Source organism: Echiichthys vipera (assembly GCF_963691815.1).
Source record: "Echiichthys vipera genome assembly, chromosome: 16".
Taxonomy (NCBI): domain Eukaryota; kingdom Metazoa; phylum Chordata; class Actinopteri; order Perciformes; family Trachinidae; genus Echiichthys; species Echiichthys vipera.
Window position 1 is genome coordinate 20,944,890 of NC_139841.1, and position 19,312 is coordinate 20,964,201.

General features: G+C 40.1%; 1 protein-coding gene across 1 annotated transcript in view; it reads right to left on the reverse strand.

Annotated features, from left to right (window-relative positions):
* Positions 1–19,312, reverse strand: part of hcn1 (hyperpolarization activated cyclic nucleotide-gated potassium channel 1) — a gene marked incomplete at both ends in the record, with an annotated part of 72,670 nt that overhangs the window by 20,305 nt on the left and 33,053 nt on the right. The window contains 2 exons of the mRNA XM_083929927.1: positions 1,589–1,735; positions 7,661–7,879. Coding sequence (XP_083786053.1) covers positions 1,589–1,735; positions 7,661–7,879 — 366 coding nt within the window. The remainder of the gene's footprint in view (positions 1–1,588; positions 1,736–7,660; positions 7,880–19,312) is intronic.

Below are 19,312 nucleotides of genomic sequence, written 5' to 3' on the forward strand. Positions count from 1 at the left end.
GTTTTGGCCCGTTTTAGGCCATGCTTCTAGTCAGCTGCTTTTCATTCTATATGTTTTTGTTGGTTTTCTTGAAACAACATTACATAATCACACATGCTCCTACCCTAGAAATGATGGGCATATTACTCAATCAACCCAACAACGGACCTAATTCTCTGATGGATGATCAGACAAAGACCATCATTTTTACTTCCACCAAGGAGACTATGTTTGCGGTTTGGGTGTAGCATGGGCCACAGAAGAACCCATTTGATTTTGGTGTGGATCCGATTCACGAGGCAGATACACAATCTGTGACTTTTCTTAAAACGATAAGAAATATTCATAAAAGTTGTTTGGTTGTCTGTATGATTCTCATTTTTTTTGTCTTGTCTTTGCAAAAAGACTGAACCAAAAAGTAAAAAAAAAGTAGGAGGAAAAGTAGCAAAAGCACAACTGAATCTTTACTTTCACATGCGTTACCATACATCAGTTTTGCCATTTGATTATCCTAATCTTAATCTTAATCTTAATCTTAATCTTATTAGAAAATAACTCACAGTAATATATGCTGTAGAAAATGAGCCACACAGACAAAAACTTCACATGGTCTTTAGCCTAAATAGTAGTTTCTTAATTAACCAGCTTCTTCTACCGTCCCTGGGAGGAAGAGACTGTTGAAATAATCCATAACTGACATATCTTTAAAACAGTAATTCAGTGAAATGGCGACGTAAGCTAGTTTATGTGCCCTCTTTTGTAATGGTGCTTTCGTTTGTTTTTGTTGTCTGTCCCATGGGTATAGCTTTCATTGTGCGACGCTGTCTCTATGCAGATTTTAACTTTGCTTGCTGTGCACGGTGGACTAAGCCTGTAGGATTTTCCCTGCACCTTTCTCTGTGCCTGGGATCGTGCCGCAACTCCCCACACCACTGCATGGTGACTTAATGGGGCTACATGAGAGATGGTCACGATTCCTACGCTTGCTTTGCTTTTTAGCCCTCTCCTCTCCCATCCACATGCTTAATTACCCATGTAATCTGCTGATATGAGGAGGTCAGCCGGGAACTTAAAAACTGGTCACAATAAACTTTTGAAAATGTCATTCTCATTATATCTCTTAGTGAACAATATACTGTACACTCAGTCAAACCTCAAGATGTGCATCTGTGCAACAACGATGACTTATAAATATTATACGTATAAGATTGTTGAACAGCTCTGTAGCTCAGGTTCTGAACATCTTAACATCATAACGAATGCTCTGTCTGGGTTCACCCGGGATGCTGAGGAGAATCCGTTCTGCTGTTTTTTTTCCTCACTTGACCTTGTAAGATGAGATGACAGTTCAGTTTCTGTTCCTGAGCACTTAAAGGAGCCAAACGAAGATTCACTCGTCATCTAGCGAGAATAAACTCATTCATGTTCCCACACTCAAACCACTGTGACAGCTTACCTGTCAAAAATGTTTTTTTTTTTTAATATTGTTTGATTTGAGGCGTATTTTTTTGCGTTCCAAAAATAAAACCTTCGAATGATAGAAATTTTGCCAAGTGAAATTACCAATGCTTCAATACAGTTTTGGGGCTTAAGAAAGAAGTTGTCTCACCTCTTTGAGAGGGTCGTTGAGTTCACTCAGGATGTTGTCCTCGTCAAAGATTTTGCCTTGGTAGCGATGTTCATAGTAGTCGTGGATTTTCTGCCGCATGTCTGCTGGAAGTTTATGGAAGGACATGTATTGCTCCACTTGCTTGTACTAGGAAGACAAAGAAAGCAGGTGGATGTTAGTTGCTGCATGTATTGTATATGTAGACCAAATATTCTGACAGTGCTAATAAGTAATACAAACAAGCAGGGTACACCTTGAATAAACAACAAAGCTCCAGTCTTCACTGAGTGTGTATTTGTGTCTCTGTATTGAGGACAAGCAGTGCTCTCACATAGTCACAGTGCCATGTCCTTGTTCTGTGTGTGGGGAGGGAGAGACAGAACGAGGCAGGTGGTGAAGGAAAGTAGGAACAAGTACAGGCCCGGGGCTATGTCAGATCAAGGTAGCAGTTCCGATTATCTCACCCATGCAGTAAGCCCAGTCCTAATGGGCAACCAAGCTATGATCTGATGTGAACTAGCAAGGTGTACCTGATATCCTGGAGAGATTCAAGAGCTGCATAGACAATTAACCAGATGGCACACATTACATGACTGCTAACTATTTGCAGATTTCCTCTTGAGTATTTTGTTGTGTTTTCTTTGAGTACAGTATCGATGTTTTAGCGTCTGCCAAGGTGACGACAAAAGGATACTCTCTTCTTTAACTCTTATTGTTTCCTGTTTAAGTTAAAGGTCCCATATAATAATTATTTTCAGGTTCATACTTGTCTGAAATGATCTGTTTTAGCGCCTGTCTCTTTAAGAACCCCTCCTGAAAAAGTCCAGTCTGCTCTGATTAGTCAGTGTTTTCTGCATCTACGCTCTTGGTGTCTCTGCACCATCATTGCAGCCGTGGAGAGGCTGTCACTGGCACTGTAGCAGCACTTCCTACCTATATTTAGTATAGTTGTGACATCACAACAATACAGGAAGTCCTGACGGCTCGTTTAAAGGCACAGTTTCTGAATACAGGCTGTGTGCATTTCTCTGTGGATTGACCTTTTTGCTAATTTCACAGTATTTATATGGCACCTCAACCACCTTCATAATAAAACAGACATGGAAATCTCACCTTTTACAATATGAGATCTTTAAAAAAATAATAAAAGTGGCATTAAAAACTAATAGTAATGCAATGAAAAGTAACTAATTTAAAGTGTAAAAACTGGCCCCTCTGGTAACTTACCTGTAAGAGCAGGGGGCCCATATATGAAACTAAATATGAGTCAGTCTGTCTACTAGTTGTGCTTTACATATCATTTTCACAGAGTGCAATACATATTTCAGTTCTCTGATTGTTGATGGAATTTTCAAATAAATACATTATGATATTAAAACCACTGCTGTCCCTTACAGTACAGTGCAGCAAATAGACAGAAGAAAGGATAAAATCTATTGTGGCCAGATGGCCTTTGTGATGGCCTATTTTCTCAAATGCATGGCCAGATGTAGGACTTTTCCATTTGTGCAATACTGCCAGTAACAACGCTGTGAAGACCGTCCTGTTTCTAGTAATTAATTTTATCTAGGCCTCATCTATACTTCAGCTCTTGTTTCCTCAAACAGGTTTTTCAGACAGGACCAGGGTCATGAAAACAATCTTCCCAGCCAGTCCAAGGCCCTGACACCTGAAAATAAACACTGTCTCCCACACTGCCTCTGGTAATCACAGTAGAGCGGTGGATAAGAGCCAACGGCAGCTGAAAGTTGGTAGTCTGGTGCGGCAGAAGGCTCTATGGCCACTGTGATGAGATTTGTCAGTAGGAGAGAAGACACCTGAGTCACAACGGCTCCTTCATTAACTCCTCTCGCGGCTGCAGAAGGGTGACACTGTGACTAAGTTTACAGTAGAAGCTGGAGGGTGTTGCACAGAGTCAGGCACTAAGCATCACCACATGTCCCTGATACTTCAGGTTTAAAATTTGGCCTCCAGTTTTGGGTCATGTCAGCTTCTCCTAATGATGACTTAATTCCCAAATTTGTAATTCTATTGGTTAATTATCCAGTTGTACTTTCTAATGGAGCAATTAAGATAAATGCTGACTGCGCTCCTCCTTGTCTTTCTTTGTGCCTTTCTCTCTCTAGAGATATAATCAGTTCTACACTCACACTGGGATGAACCATTTGGTACAAAATAAACCCACTTCTGTTCTTGCCAGTGGTGCTGTCATCCATTCCTGTTGATGTAATACAGCCTTAGGGGCACTTGGTTATCTGCGAAAAATAACATCCCATGGAAATATATGTTTTCATGTAGTGTAGGATGTAGTAAATTCCAATTAAATATACCTTAAATATAAATATAACCCTGGGGAAGGCTGTATGTGTCACTATGCATGGGTTGTAACCCAGCAGCTCTATTTTAACATGTAAAAGCATTGAATGTAACCATGAATTTGCCAACTGAATAAAGGCTTTTTAACTTTTTGCCAGAACAGTGCCTTGGACCTTTCTTCTTTCTTAAATATAACTGGTATTCAGAGTAAAAATGCACCTGCTGTTGGTGAATGTGTTCTTGGATGACAAGGACAACTTAGTGAGACAAGACAGAAAGGTTTCTGCTGTTTGCATGTGCTGAAATGGATCCTTCACAAATGGATTTGACACCTATTGGTGTGTCATCAAGAGGAAACAATTGAATGTTTTTGCCTCTCTGGCTGAGGAAATACCGATTTGATACTGTATTTTACAAAGCTTTTTACAAAACTTTGACATGTTTTCGGAAATGCTAATGGCACAAAACATTTGGGAGGTAAAAACAAGAAATTGTTCACATTTTTGGGAAATCTTGTTAAGAGTTTGATGAGAAGACTGAGCATGCAGATAATTAGCTTAGCTTAGCATAAAGACTGGAAAGTGTTACATATTTAGCAGTGAGCTTTAGAGGTGCTGATAGGAGGATTGTATTAGCACTGAACAGAGTGGGGCTAGATGTTTCCAGTCTTTATGTTAAGCTAAGGTCTCCTAGCTGTAGCTTCATATCTAATGTACAGACATGACAGTGGTATAAATCTTTTTATCTAACTTTCAGCAAGACTAAATTATCTATGACTGCTTTTATAATATAAGTGCCAAACTTTGCATATAGTATTTACAATTTTCATACTTGGGTGCATTCAGATTTCAATGTATTTACTCTACAATGTACTCTTTTTGACATTGATGGCTGCACATTCAACATGTTCAGCCAGTATATGAAATAAGGCACAGATTATATATGTTGTAAAGAGGAGCTCTCCAGCTGCTGTGTGACATCACACACACACACATACTCACACACACTCTCACACACAGCTGCCTGCTGGTTTACAGTGATTCAGCACCAGAGCATCACAGCAGGCATGTCTAGAGACCATGCAGGTTTTAAACCATCACTTCACCACCCCCTCCTACAATTCCTCTATATCTTTCAATCTTTTTAAAGGATGGCCTTCTTTTCTTTAATCACATCGTTTTTTTCTTTTGTAAACATAAGAGAATCAAACAATTTTGTGTAAATTAAGTAAAACATATCGACAAGAACAATTACTTGCATCATTCCTCCTCTTCCCTCCTCATCTTCTCATAAACATCATCTGTACTCAGCTAATGTCTAACCTCACACTACCATCCATCTCTCCATGTTTCCAACCCCCCAGCTGTGGCAGTGATAGATGTAATGACTACAGGCTGAGCACCCTGAACCCATCCCTGCTGCTCCTCAGCCTGCTCCACTGATATGCACAGCCATGCAGCAAATCATGCCGAGCTGAATCCGACTACTCACTGGGGCTCTGTTACCATGAACATGGCATTCACAGCCTCAGAGTTGTCAGTTTGATGCCCGGAGGAATGTCGAAAGGCTAAAGTGGGATGTAGATTAAGCAGATTTGCTGTGCAGCAGATGTACATCACATACTGAGCAAGACACATGTCACTAATTCAAACAGTGACTTAGAATGGCTGACTTGTTGGCTGAGGGCGACCTCCGTCATTCATTTTTGGGTGAAGGTGCCGCGACATCTGTGCATCTGGCTATGATCAATCATATAATTAAGTTACATTCATGATGAATTCAGGCTTGTGAATAAATCAGCTCCATGCACTGAATTAAATTTCAAGTCTACTGATTAGGGCTGCAACTAATGATTATTCTTTTATCGATTAACCTGCCCATTAGTTTCTCGTTTCATCAATTAATCATTTCGTCAATAAAATGTCAAAAGATAGTTAAAAATGCCCAGTGTAATGTTTTATCTGACCAACAGACCGAAAATCCAACAGTTCAGTTCATTAATAAGAACGACAAAGTAAAGCATGAAGAGGTCACATTTAAGAAACATGAATCTAGACAATGTTTGGCTTTTTTGCTTGAAGAAAGATAGTTGTTCATTTTTCTGTCAATCAATAAAGTCAGATCTTTACTTTTTCTGATATATTATCAGTTCTGGTTCTGGTCAGACCTGAAGTAATGATCCATTAGATCTATTAGAAGATAATGAATAATTACCATTCATGATCCCATTCAGCATGATGTTGTCCACCATGTTTTTTTTAATGTAAGTTGTGGGTGGGTTGGACTGTAATGATACTGCAGCAGCAATTAGTTTTGTACTTTGCATAAAGGCATAAAAGCTTGTGCTGCTAATGATGAATTTTAAGTGCCATGTATAACACTGCAACACTGCAGCAAAAACACATACACAACACGTTTTGTTTCCTTAGATTTCCATTGACCATGGAAGCAGCTGACAAGGTCAAGCCAGGGTTTCAGAATGAATTGATAATGGCTAAATGCTTTTATGTGCAAGGTGTAAATTAATGAACTGGCATTTTAGCGTGTCCTGTTAAGAGTCACAGCCAAGGTGACTCTGATAAGAATCATTGCAACAACCTCCTGCAGGATAATTGATGTGTACTCGTGCTGTGTACTAGTCCAGTCCTGCCTCAGTACGTGCCTGGGTGTATGCTCACATGAATACAGTCAGGCTGCAATGAAAAATCATTCTTTCAGCATCATGCATTTTGTTGAAGAGCTGAATCTGTTGGTCAATTCATTAGTTGATAGACAGAAAAAATATTGTTTCAATAATTTTTCAAGCAAAATGCAAATGTGAAGATTTACTGTTTTTCTTTGTTGATAAATTAATATTTTTGGTTTTGGACTGTTGGCCAAAAAGAAAACAATTTACGGACAAACTAAGCAAAAAGGTGAAGAAGACAAGAATTTTTGGCATCATTTTTGGTTTCATCATTTATATTTAAAATGCTGAGATACATGGTAGATGTATCAGTCTATCCGAGCTTACATCATCTTTGTTACCGCATAAGTTAAAGGTCAGCTCTTCCTTTTTTTAATCATACCTATGTCCTTAAGGGGATCAGGACATACAATAGAGGACTATAATCAACTGCACTACAATGGTGGCTGTATATCGATTTCTGCAGCGTAAGCTCAGGAAAAAGTTTGGGAGTCAAAGTCAGGTTCTTGCGTGTGAGCTCAGAGCGCATCAGTCATGGCCATGTGTTCTGGGAATTGCCGAGGCCCCTCAGCGGGATCACAGATGGTGGCTCGGCTGAAATGCTGGATAAAACTGATGTAATAGGGACGAAAAGAATAAAATGTATTTACTGGCAGCATACGGACAGTGAGGTAGCTGGTCATGTCACAGACCTCCTCACCCTGTTGGCCTTATGTGATCTACTTGCGGGAAGCAAATCCTCTTTCCTAGTCCTCGCCCCGGATATTGTGATCCGTGAGAGCTCAAACCATTGGTCCATGTGCCAAATGACGATCTAATTTATTTAAATCTAGCTGCAATGAGCAGGATTTTATGCAGTCAGAAAGAGCAAAAGCCTCAGATTATTACTTTAAGACCGTCCCACTGGTTATTAGCATTGCTTACCTTTAAACAACAAAACGTGACAGATTTGTTCTTCATACCAAGCAGGTACTTAATTCAATAAATTCCAATATCCATTTTATGCAAATCATGTAGACCCTATCTTCTTCATAATATTTAATATTATAATGTCACTGTCTGCTGCTTACCTTCTCTTGGTATTGCCTGCGTGAGGAGTCCAGTGATTGAATTAGAGCTGTAGCGTGACCCACAAACATGGCGTAGCACGTGGCCCCTACAATCATACTCAGCATGGTGATCCACAGGTCAGACATGCTGACGGGTGCCCGGGCGCCATACCCGATGCACAGCATGTGGCTCATGGCTTTGAAGAGGGCATAAGAGTACTGCTTACCCCAGGAAACGTTCTGCAAGGACAAAGAGACAGAGACGGGGGGAGAAAGAGAGAAGAATGGAGAGACAGAGAGGGGGTGGGGGGAGTTACTGCAAGGCAATGCGGTGAGGAAAGATTCTCCAGTAGGCAAAATAGAAAGACAGGCTTTGCTTTGATGGATCACTGAATCTCCACCAAACACACTCTTTAGGTTTCAAGGCCTAATGCCCTAACTGAGTGGCTGAACTTTCTACCTGTCTTTTTTTCATTCAGTCCTTCAACAGTTTTAACACCCTCCTCTGCCTGGACATCTGGGGCTCTATTCAGTTTTCCGTTTGCCAAAAGGAGGCTAACAGTTCATGTTTGCAAGTGCTCAAAAAATTGCATTATTTTCAGAAGTCTGAAGAATTGTTTTCCCTTAAAGCTTCACTGCACGGGGCACCAAGAAAGGAGGGAAGAATACTTGTTGTAATAGGTTTCAGTGTGTTGGAAGCAAAGGAACAAAAACTACAGAGCTGGAGGAAGGGGACAGCAGTCTCCACAGACCCATGCAGCCAACAGTCATGTAACATATCAGCTTGAGTGTATAACAGTCTTGCTTGTTGAAAATGTAGTGAGTCATTCATCAAGGAACTCTCGCTCACGCTCTTTGTTGCAAACGAAGGGAAGTGATTTGCTCTGGGTGAGAGTCGTTCCTTTCATAGTTCACAGCGTGTGCTCTCCTCACAAAGTGACGTGGTCTTGTGCGACTTAAACTACACAATGATATGTCGAGTCGGGGCTCATGAGGCCCCTATTATCCAATAATGTGTCCAGCTGGGTTTATGAGAAGCCATTTCGTTGTCGCCCAGTCGTTAACAGACTAAGTTGTTTGAAAAGAACCAGATCGGTCGCTGCTGACTGAGAAGCAAGCAGAGACGCAGCAAGATGGAAATGTAATTCTTCCACTCAAGACTAGCTTCAATGACTCCTTTGGTCTAACATTAGTGTTTGACAATATGCACTTGAACGGCCTTTAGGCAGCTCTTTCAGATATTTAAAAGGGATTTTTTGCTTTTTCACTATGCAATGACAAATCATATGCACAGCCACCTCCCACAGAAGGACCCCAGGACCCTTGGACACCTGCTGCTACACCTGGTAGACCCATTTTATAATCCACCCACGTTATCAGGTCAAATCACTACAGAACAGAGGTCTTTGGTGTTTTTAGGCCAAGGCACCTTTAGATGAAAGAATGACAGAGCAGGAGCCCTCTACTGTATATTGTATCAAATTGAACTGGGTAGGGCAGCCTAGAGCTTATATACATATAAACTATTCAAATAATAATTATTGACTGAATTATTTAATGAATTATTATTCATTCACATTTTAATGTTAATGTTAATGTGGAAGTAAGGTTGTCATGATACCAGAATTTTAGTAAACATTTTTTAACTTTCTTTTTTAGTATAAAAATATATAAATATATATACTGTAGTATAAAAAAACAATGATACTCAAGATCTATTTTGATACCACTGCAAAAAAGAGTCCTTTGAGTTCCATGAATAGGCCGATTTATCTTTGTCAAGAATATGTTGGATTCATGTTAATGTATGTTTTTGTAATGTTTTGACAAATAAAAATTATCAAACTATTTTTTGGCTGCTCTGCAATATCCGAGGACCCCGTGTTGAAGATCTCTGCTGCATAAGAATTACTACCTTTATAGTGACATATCACAGATTTCTTTTTTCCACACTTTTTGTTGGTCTCAGCCTCAGGAGAAGACTTAATCACAGCAGGAAGTAGACACCTCATTAATACAGTACTTGTGAAAAGTGTGCTCTTTTTTGCCCAGAGACATGTAAACTCTCCCAAACAGACCCATCAAGGCTACATTTGCGAAACCCAGTTCGTTCCTTTCTGGAGACAAATGCCACAGCTCTCCGATTCGGGCCTCATGGCCACAGCCGAGATGCTGACTCCTCCAATAGCTTCACCTCCTGTGAAGAAGAAATGCTGAGCAAAGCGTTCCACATAGAATACCTATCTGACCCAAAACAGAATAACTAATGAAAGGAATATGAAACCTCTAGAAAATATAGTTAATCTCGGTCTTTTTATTCATTGGCTGACACAGTTCCACATGCCACATGGATACAGCACATCCCATCACGTTCATACGCTGGTGCCTGCTTTTGTCACGGCGTTCTCCATTCAGCTCGACTCCACGCTGTTCATCAACTGGGATTTAGTAAATGAGTACATTTACAGCTCATCATCTGCCCTGGATGACTCACCAATTCTCATCTCCATGCTGATTAGTTTATTCTTCCAGATACTGATTAGAAAATGTGTGATGATTACACTTGCCAACTTTAATAACAAATACAGTCCAGTCTGTCTCGCATTCATTTTCTTTCCAAAAAAAAAAAACTGTCTTCATACAAATATCCACTGTTTTTTCCCCACAACATACTTGCATTTGTTATTTGCAGCAGAAATATGGAGTGTCACAACACATACACTAAATAATCTTCGCAGACACATAACAAACCCACCCAACCATGTAACTGGCACACATGCCATCTGTAAGGTCATGAGCCTTAGGTGTCCTTCCGCAATGTCTAGCATGTGTGGTTGAGGCGGGAAAACGCTACAGAATGTTTGTGTTGACATATTCGTATGCACGGAAAAGCAGAGAAATGTAATTTTGCCGGATGAAAACAGATAAGCTGGGGTGAGTCACCGCACCTTTTGCTATTTGTCCTTGTCCATCAGGGAATGTCTGCACTGCATGAGTGTGTCATATAATCCTATTGTAGTAAAGGTTATATAGAGCTTGGATTGACGTCACATTTTGTTGCGCTATATGTCATATTTCGGATTGTTCATCTCTTTGTTTATATATCGAGAATATGATGCAGTTGCTATTCTGGGGAACATTTCAGTACATCTTTTTTTAATGAGGATCTAAAAAGGAGCCAGTAAAATGCGGAGACAAATGTCGGAGATATTCTCATCTGCTGCAGTAACTTGCCTGCCGAGAGTTTGAAGAATGGATGTTTGATGAAATATCTGTTTACTAGATTTAATGAAAAATAAGTCGATAATTTTGAGACTTTGTCCCTCTATAACATTTGTAGAGGGTTCTTATAAGACTAAAAAACGTGGAGGGAATGGAAATCCAAATAAACCACTGAAACTAAACTATGATCACCAGTTGACCTCTGTGATGTGAAGAAGCAATCATGTCTGTGGTATCTCAGAAATTTCCAAAGTGAGAAAGAGAGCTGGTGCTAGTGAGACCTTATTTAGTAACTTAGTTTTACTGTCGAGAGCAAGGCCCTTTTGTCCTCCCGGAGTATTTAATCTCAGTTTTACCATCCAGATTCAGGCTTCCCCGCTCTTTGGCCTGCTTAAGCCACATTGACATCCTCCTCTTCTGGTATCCCCACGTATCCAGTGAAACAGTGGGTTGACCCCTTCCCCTCCCCTCCTCCTTTTTTTACCAGTTTTGTTAATTGAGGTTTCCTTTATTCAGACACTTATGTTTGCTCAGAAATAAAAGGAAAATGCATAGATTTCTTTCAAATAAGGCAACACAAACATTTCATTTACTGTATCTAGTAGTAGCATTTATCTAGTTACCCCCCAAAGGCCCATTCTGAGCCAAGAAAAACCTAAATGCAGAAATAACAGGTGCATTAGAACTGGTTTGATGCCTTGTATTTTTCCTGCCATCACAGTAAGTGACTCACAGCAGGTCTGATGCAGCATTATGATTGTAGCAGCCAATCTCACACCAGCTATGCACGATGTTAAACGTGAAGAAATCATCAGAAATCTCACAGATAAGGCAGAATTATCGTATAGCATCCTGTTCCATTGGGAAGAGTGAGTCATTGCAGTGTTAACACTTGAAAAGCAGCCTCTACTTTTTTCTTTTTCTGCCTTGATTGTAATGAATGTGTCTCACGCTGCAGATGTATTCAGATCTCTCTTCAGAGTTCTAAATATAATTAAGGTCTGGATGCAGCAAAACAAGTGACATCAGATACTGCATATTCATCTCTCAGCAGCTCTGCCTTTTGTTTAGAAGTAAAACAACTCACCAGCGTTTGAATTCATTTGTCACAACATGGTGCCTCCAACAGCCCCGTCACACGAGATGCAACTGGTTACGTTACCAGGGAAGGCAACTGATGCTTCACCATCGTCTCAGTGTTGAGTGTGAGCCAGAGCCGATTGTTGTTGGTAATACGACAAGTAACCAAAAGACTAACAGGATGTTATACACGGCTGCAGAGGACAGGGTTTGACCCTTCAAAAGCACCATTGCTCATAAGACAAATAACAAAAATCAGAGTGGATATTCATCTGTACACCCACAGATGCACACTCAGTAAATAGCGTTTCACTGCAGTGTAACTTATTATTATTATTAAGTGTGTGCATGTGTATATTTTCCTTTCCTTTTTTTCTAATGTAACCATATCTTAATTTTACAAGCATTTTCACTGTCATGTTTCATTCCAAAAAATACTCCTGAAGTGTGTTTTGTATCCATATTTAATTAGGAATGAGCACAAACATCCGCATTAACTGGTTTTAATTACTCAATCATATAACTCTCTAAAGCCGGCAAGCTGTCCCATGCATGGGCAAAAGATCATGTGATGCACAATATTCATCTTTCAATTATGTAATCAAACTACAAGCTGTTCTCCCTGGGAGTGCACAGAAGGCGCAACCGTCTTTGAACACATAAGCGAGGAAGTGCAGGGGTCTGCTGGCCTGCATGAGTACCAAACTGGAAGTTGGCAAGAAAAGCACTCACAGTTGTGTATCTCAGTGTGAAGGTTGTGGTTGTCTGTGTCTCATAAGTTTCGATGCTTATTCCCTGCTCAGCAGTCCTAAAGCAGAATCCTTCTTGAAGTTGATCTGCCCAAGCTTTCTACAGTTTACACCATTTATTTGTTTTTTATTTGCTTTTTGACTCCGCCAGATAGATTGATTCGCATGATTCTCATTTGCTCAGCATATCCATCTGGGAACTCTCGTTTGGAGATCTTTCGAGAAGGGGCGAAAATACTGGTTGCTGATTGGATAAACCATCTGTCTATCACCAACATACGGGGCCAAATCAACCAATCACATCAAGTGTATGACGTACTAACAGAGCGTCGAGGCAAAGCTCAGAAAGTAAAAGCCGCCATGTTGTTTATTCTGAACAGTCGCTTCTCGTTTCGTCACACTTAAATCCACCTAAAAACAAACGCTGATTGGTTTGGTCGCTAGGCAAACTTCCAAATGTCCAAATTTTATCCACCACACGTTACAAGACTGATCTGCAAGTAAAATACAATGGAGTTCGCGAAATCAGGATGGTCTCACAAGGCTAGGTAGGTAGGGGTGTCTGTCACAATTTCAGTTCGAAATAGAAAACTGATCGAAATGAGATTTCAAATTTAATGATGAAAATCAAAAGCAGGATTGGCAATTACCCTATTTATATTACCCCATAGGGCTGTTGTATCACACTTGATATCATGTACTTGAATAACAACAACATAGCCGTCAGTGCTGAAAAGTTAAAATCTAAAGATGAATGGAATCTTGATCTTAAAATCATCCCACCCCTGGCTGTAGGTTATACAGGGCTGTTACGCCTCTCCAACATGTTGTTCTGTGCTTTGCGATGTGTATATTTCCCCTATTATTATCTATATTGCATAATCTATAACTCAATTTTGTTCCCTTGGCAAAAGTTCTGTCTGTCTACTTTCTCTGAAGGAAAATGAATACATTTCTACAACAACACTTTTTACTTTTGCTGTCCAATCATGTGCAACCAAGAATGCAGCGGCCACTTTCACTGATTAGCACACCCTCAATCAGAAAGGTTAAACTAAGAAAGGCAGCAGCCTGTTTTATGTCTGGTATCGAGAAACTGACCGCACTCTCCAGATGATAATAGCCTCCACGTATAACAAAAGAGATCTTGTCCCGCGACAGCCCTTTGAAACTCAGCACCACTATCGTTGAGTGCTGTCCTTAGCAGCCATGCTTGACACCTTGACTATTCAGTTGGAAATGCTCTTGAATCAACAAAGACGTTCCGACACGAGTAATTGAAATCTTCTGTTATCAGCAAAGACTCTCCAAGAGGGGTGCATAGCACACGTAGACTGTATAATAAAGATTTACGGGGTCTGAAAAGTGGAGTCAATGATGAAGTGCCTTAAACCGGTATTCTTTCTGATTTCCAGCAGGGGGCATTTCCACTGGTTGCAAAAAGAAGTATAATTTCAGTCAGTGGGAAAATAAGTTTATGGTCTCAATAACTAGTTTCAAGTCTTCTTCAATGCAGCATAATGTTCATTTTGTAAATTATGGTCCCATTTAGAATAAAATAGAAGATAAAGCAGGTTGTGCTTTTAGGCTACCTTGTGATTGACTGGTCGCCATGCAAACTTATGTTTGGGTTAAACTTTGACCTTCTCACAGTGTGTGGTCACCTGAACATGTCTTGATCCATTAGCTAGCTAGAGCTAGGGTTGACTGGTGGCAAATTAAGCAAACTAGAGATTTTTAACCAGCTCTGTGTCACTGCAGCGAACGGCGTAAAATTGGCAGTTTTCCTCTTTAGGTTTAGCTTAGCACCATATTAACAGCTGAGGGCAGTCTCAATCGGCTTAGCATGCCTTCCCCCGCTCTGTCCTGGTCCAACTGGTATCAAAAAACTAAGGTGGTGCCAACATGTCAATCTCCTGGCTTCAAAATGGCAGTACACAAACCAATAGGTGACATCACAGTAGCTATGTCCATCTCTTAATTAACCAGAACTACATCTGTGCACATGAAGGCAAAAGCACTCTTACATTTTACTAAGATGAAACCAAAGAGAGAAGATATAAAAAAGTTTGATTAATTCATAAACTGGAGTGAGCCAGCCTGTTGGAAGTGACTCATTCAGAGGTTTGGGAATAAAGAGATGTGGATATAGTGGGTGGTCCAGGGATGAAAGAGGCTAAGGGTGGTTATACATGTTTATGCCAAGCCTTTTTGTTTGTTTTTTGTCTGTCTAGCTACAGTATCTGTATCTGTCTGCCCCTGAGACATGAATCCTCAGCAGGCTACTGCTCGGCGCACAAACTCTCACATGTTTCTCCATGCTCCTTAACACATATCTTTACACTGTACATGCAGACAAAAGTAACATCCCATCACCCTCTCACCCGCGCCAACACAGTGACAGCAGCTATCTAGTCTGGTGATTAAGTAAAAGCAGCCTCTATAGAGTAAGAAGCTACTCTCAGGCCATTAGTCAAGAAGATAACAGTGCTACACCCCGTACTGCACCACTCAGCAGTATCTGCAGTCCACTCTTCTTCTCACAGTTGGAGACAGAAAGTCAATGATAGAAACAAAATATGACGCAATCTGAATTTAAAGCAGTGATTCTTAAGGAGCTGAAAGACACAACCTTTGAAAGCAACATTCACCTTCGGGCCACAGAGACATATTATGTATTTAAAACATAAGGGGAGATATCTTATCAGGATTTTTAGGCTCATGAACACTAATGCACTGCAATGGTGGTGTGAGAAGAGGAATCCCACATGAAGGCAGGGCTTTTCACTTTGGATTTGCCAGCCTGCAGTCAGGATCCACAGGGAAGAGATTCCACAAATTGCTCATTCTACCGATTTCACAGTCAGTAACACTATGTTTGCTGCTGACATCCGACCTACAGCCCCAATTATTCAAAGGCTTTGCCTCCAAAATGTCTTATTTAGGGCTGCAACTAACAGTTACTTTCATAAATCATTTATTTGACCAATTGTGTGTCTTGAGGAAGGTATTCGTCCTCAAAAGAGGAGAGAAACACATACAAAAAGCAATCTCTAATGCAAAATATACGATAGCGTATTATCCATTATTCTGAATTCTTGCTTTCTGCCTTTGTTTATTCTCAGTTGTTTTGTCATATGTTGTATCTGTGGAGCTTCCTCTATTTCAACATAAAAAGCAAAATTGTGAACTGCATTTTCCATGTGTGCTTGTATTAATAAGCAGATATATCTATATATAGTCAGATGTGGAACTTATTTCTATGTATTGAGAGCAAACTCCTTTTATGTGTAGTACACATTCTTGGCAAATAACGCTCAGTTTGATTCTGATTAGAAGCACTGAGTTTCCCTGTTGTCAATCATTCCCTTTAGGTCTATTTACAGAAATTTTGTTTGTTGATGAAATTTGCTTTTTGATTAAATACTTGCAACTAAAGTTTGGATGCGTTGGGCCATCTTGAGTCGAGGTCAGTTTTTCACACTTATATTCTGTTTTTTTATACATTTCGTTACAGGCAGTTGGAAGTGTTTTGTCCAGGTCACCCGATTCATGAGGATTGGATTTCATTAGAGTGAAGTTTGGAAACTCTTTTAAAGTTTAATTGCTGGACATTTCAAGAGCAGATGTTATTAGATTAATAAATGAATAAAGGTAGAAATATATGTCTAAAATGCTGACATTTATTTTTCAGTTGGGTTGTATTTATATGCTAAATTGTTTTACATTTCTTTGAATTGGCTGATATTGAACATCACAGATTACTCCCTAATCATCATACACATTTGTAAATCTTATTTTAATTTGTGGATCATAGAAAGCACTTTTCTCAGCGGTAGTAATATTCATTTCTCTCCATATGGTATGGATTCATCGTTCATAAAATCTCTGTAATTGCCTTAGGTCAGAGTAAACAATTCAAAAGGGCTGTTTTGCCTGACCAACAGTCTGAGACTTGAATATATTCTATTTACAGTGAAAGAAAACAGACAAACCAAAAAAATGTTTGGCTTTTCAAAATTGTTGCAGATTCATTTTCTGTCTATCGACTAATTAGTTAAACAACTAATCCTTCCAGCAGCCTCAGTGCTGTCACAATCTGTATTTTCATACCTGAGCACAAGAAGCAAAAATGGACTAGATTCATGAAATATATGGTAATCCAAATCCAAGAAGTTGTGAAACTGCTGAGATTTGAAAGCATTATTGTCCCTTCAGACTCCTGAGCAGACAAACTCTGTGAGGTTCTATATATAGGTGTGCTATTCTGCAGACAGAACATGTCGCTAGAAACTTTATATCTGTGAGAGGCTGGAAGACATCTTTGTTGAGTTGTTTCGACATGCTGCATACAAATGACTCCAGTTGCATTTTACCAGTCGTCACAGCTGTGCAACTCATCCACAGGTATCCTACAGTATATCATCGTTTTGTTTCAGAGGACTTTTTCCAATATCCAGCTATGGCTATAGATTCCACTGTGCAAATGATCCTGACACACAGGGGGCAGCTAATTAGCCTTCTATTCCCATTCTGTATTGATTTGCATAAATGAAGGAGCGTATATCTGATTCACTCTGAGAAAGAGGAGCAACACGCAGCACAAGTATAATTAAGCTCAGTGATTACAAGTAAATATGAATCCAGAGCAATGGTGATCAAAGAATATTCTAAAAAAAAACTGCGGTGCTGATGGAAATGAAGGAGCTTTGCCCAGTTTTGTGTGTATACAACCCGTTTTCACTCCTGACTCGTCAAAAATGGCGGCTAAGTCAGTGGCCCTCAGTGTCTGATACAAGACGCACACGGCACCCCTTAGTAGCTGCATAAGATGCATCAGGCTTTCAACTGCTCCACTGCACCTCAGTGAGATGACGTAGCATAAAGAACAACAAAGTCTGCGTAGGGAGGAGGTCAGGGTGGATTGATGGGTCAATAAACACAGGGCTTTCACCCAGAAGGCCGCTGTTTTTTACTCTGTAGGAAACCAAAGTCATCGCGGACTTATTTGAACCCACGTAAGTTATGTACTTAAAGGGACCAGACCAATTTGCATATCAATTCCTGAATTGGCAGGTGAAAAGGTGCAAAGTGGAGCCTCCCTCATTACTACCAACCAACGCCCTTAACCCACAACTACACCAATGGAGCTACGAAGTGATTGTACAGTGCAGCTTTCAAGTGTGAATGTGTAACTGTGTGAATGTGATGACGGCGTTCCTGGAAAGAGAACATTGCTCTCAGTGAAACTTCCCTGAATAAATAACGGTCAAAACAAAAATCTATCTGCCAGAGTAAATGAACCATGAGCTTGCCAGATTCATCTGGTGACGAAAGCATTCTCCTGCTTCCAGATCAGCCAATAGCAAAATTCAATTGGTATAGTCAGGTTTCAACCAGTAGAGGGCAGTATCTATGCATATCCATAACAAAAAATGTAGAATTAAAATACAGTACTTTGCACTGAAATGTCAAGATTTGGACCTGAATCCATCAACAACATCATTAAATACCAACTGTTACTGTTATGTTATCTCTTTTTTATTTAAACCCACATCCTAATCTTTTCCTAAACCTAACCTAGAAGGTTTGTTGCATAAATCTAAGCATTCAGTGGATGCTGAAAAATTACGCCAAAGGAGAACCCAGAGCTTTAAACGCATGATCCTGGTGTGGGGTCCTTGGGGTCCTGACCAAGCCATATTATGTGACGAGCCGGGAGTGAGAGCATGTGGGCACATAACCATTAGCAAGGACAAACTCCTATGAGGGAATGATATCATTTCAGCAAATGAATTGTGGTGCAAACAGAGATGGATAGTATCTGTTTGGGATGAATAACACATTAGTTTGTACTGGGGTCACTTGGGCAACTCATTGCCTTGAAGTACAAATGAGGGTTGGATACCGGGTTGTGATGTTGAGGAAAGCTGACATTTGCACCTCCAGTCTGATGCCTCTGAGCGGTCAGTGTGCATGTGGAGTTCAGCAATGTTTGTCAGAGAGAGGAAAATGAGGGGGTAGGAGAGTTCCCCGGGCGAATATTTACAATCAGCATTAGCCAGGAGGCCTGCACACACTTCTACACTATCACATTGCCCAGATAGGAGCAACCACAGTCTGTTTGACCCTGACTCAGAGAAAGAGAATGAGGTGGAAAAAACACTGAAGTGATCGCAAAAGCACATACAGAGGGGAGACGGTCCCCAAAGAGCTCAAACTAAGCAATTTTCTCTTTGGATATCCACAGAGAATATGGAGAGGCCAGAAATCAGTAAGGGAATACATAAAAAAATGTTGAGGATATTTGTCAATACTAGACAAGAAGGTCAAGCTAAACAGATACAGCACATCACTGTAAAAAAAAACAACCCAACAGAACGAAGAAAAAAATAACGTCTCACTGGATCTTTAAGCTATGTTTCTTCACCAGCCTGCAGATCAATAATGTATCTGCAACATGCCCCTAATGAAATGTGCCTGTAATTTGAATTCATATACTCCTGCTCCATGGAGTCCGTAACTACTGTACAGTATATCAAAGCAAACACCAAGAGAGAACAATGTAATGTTTTTAAAAATCCTTATTATAACAGCAGCATTTCTTTTAAATCAAAACACC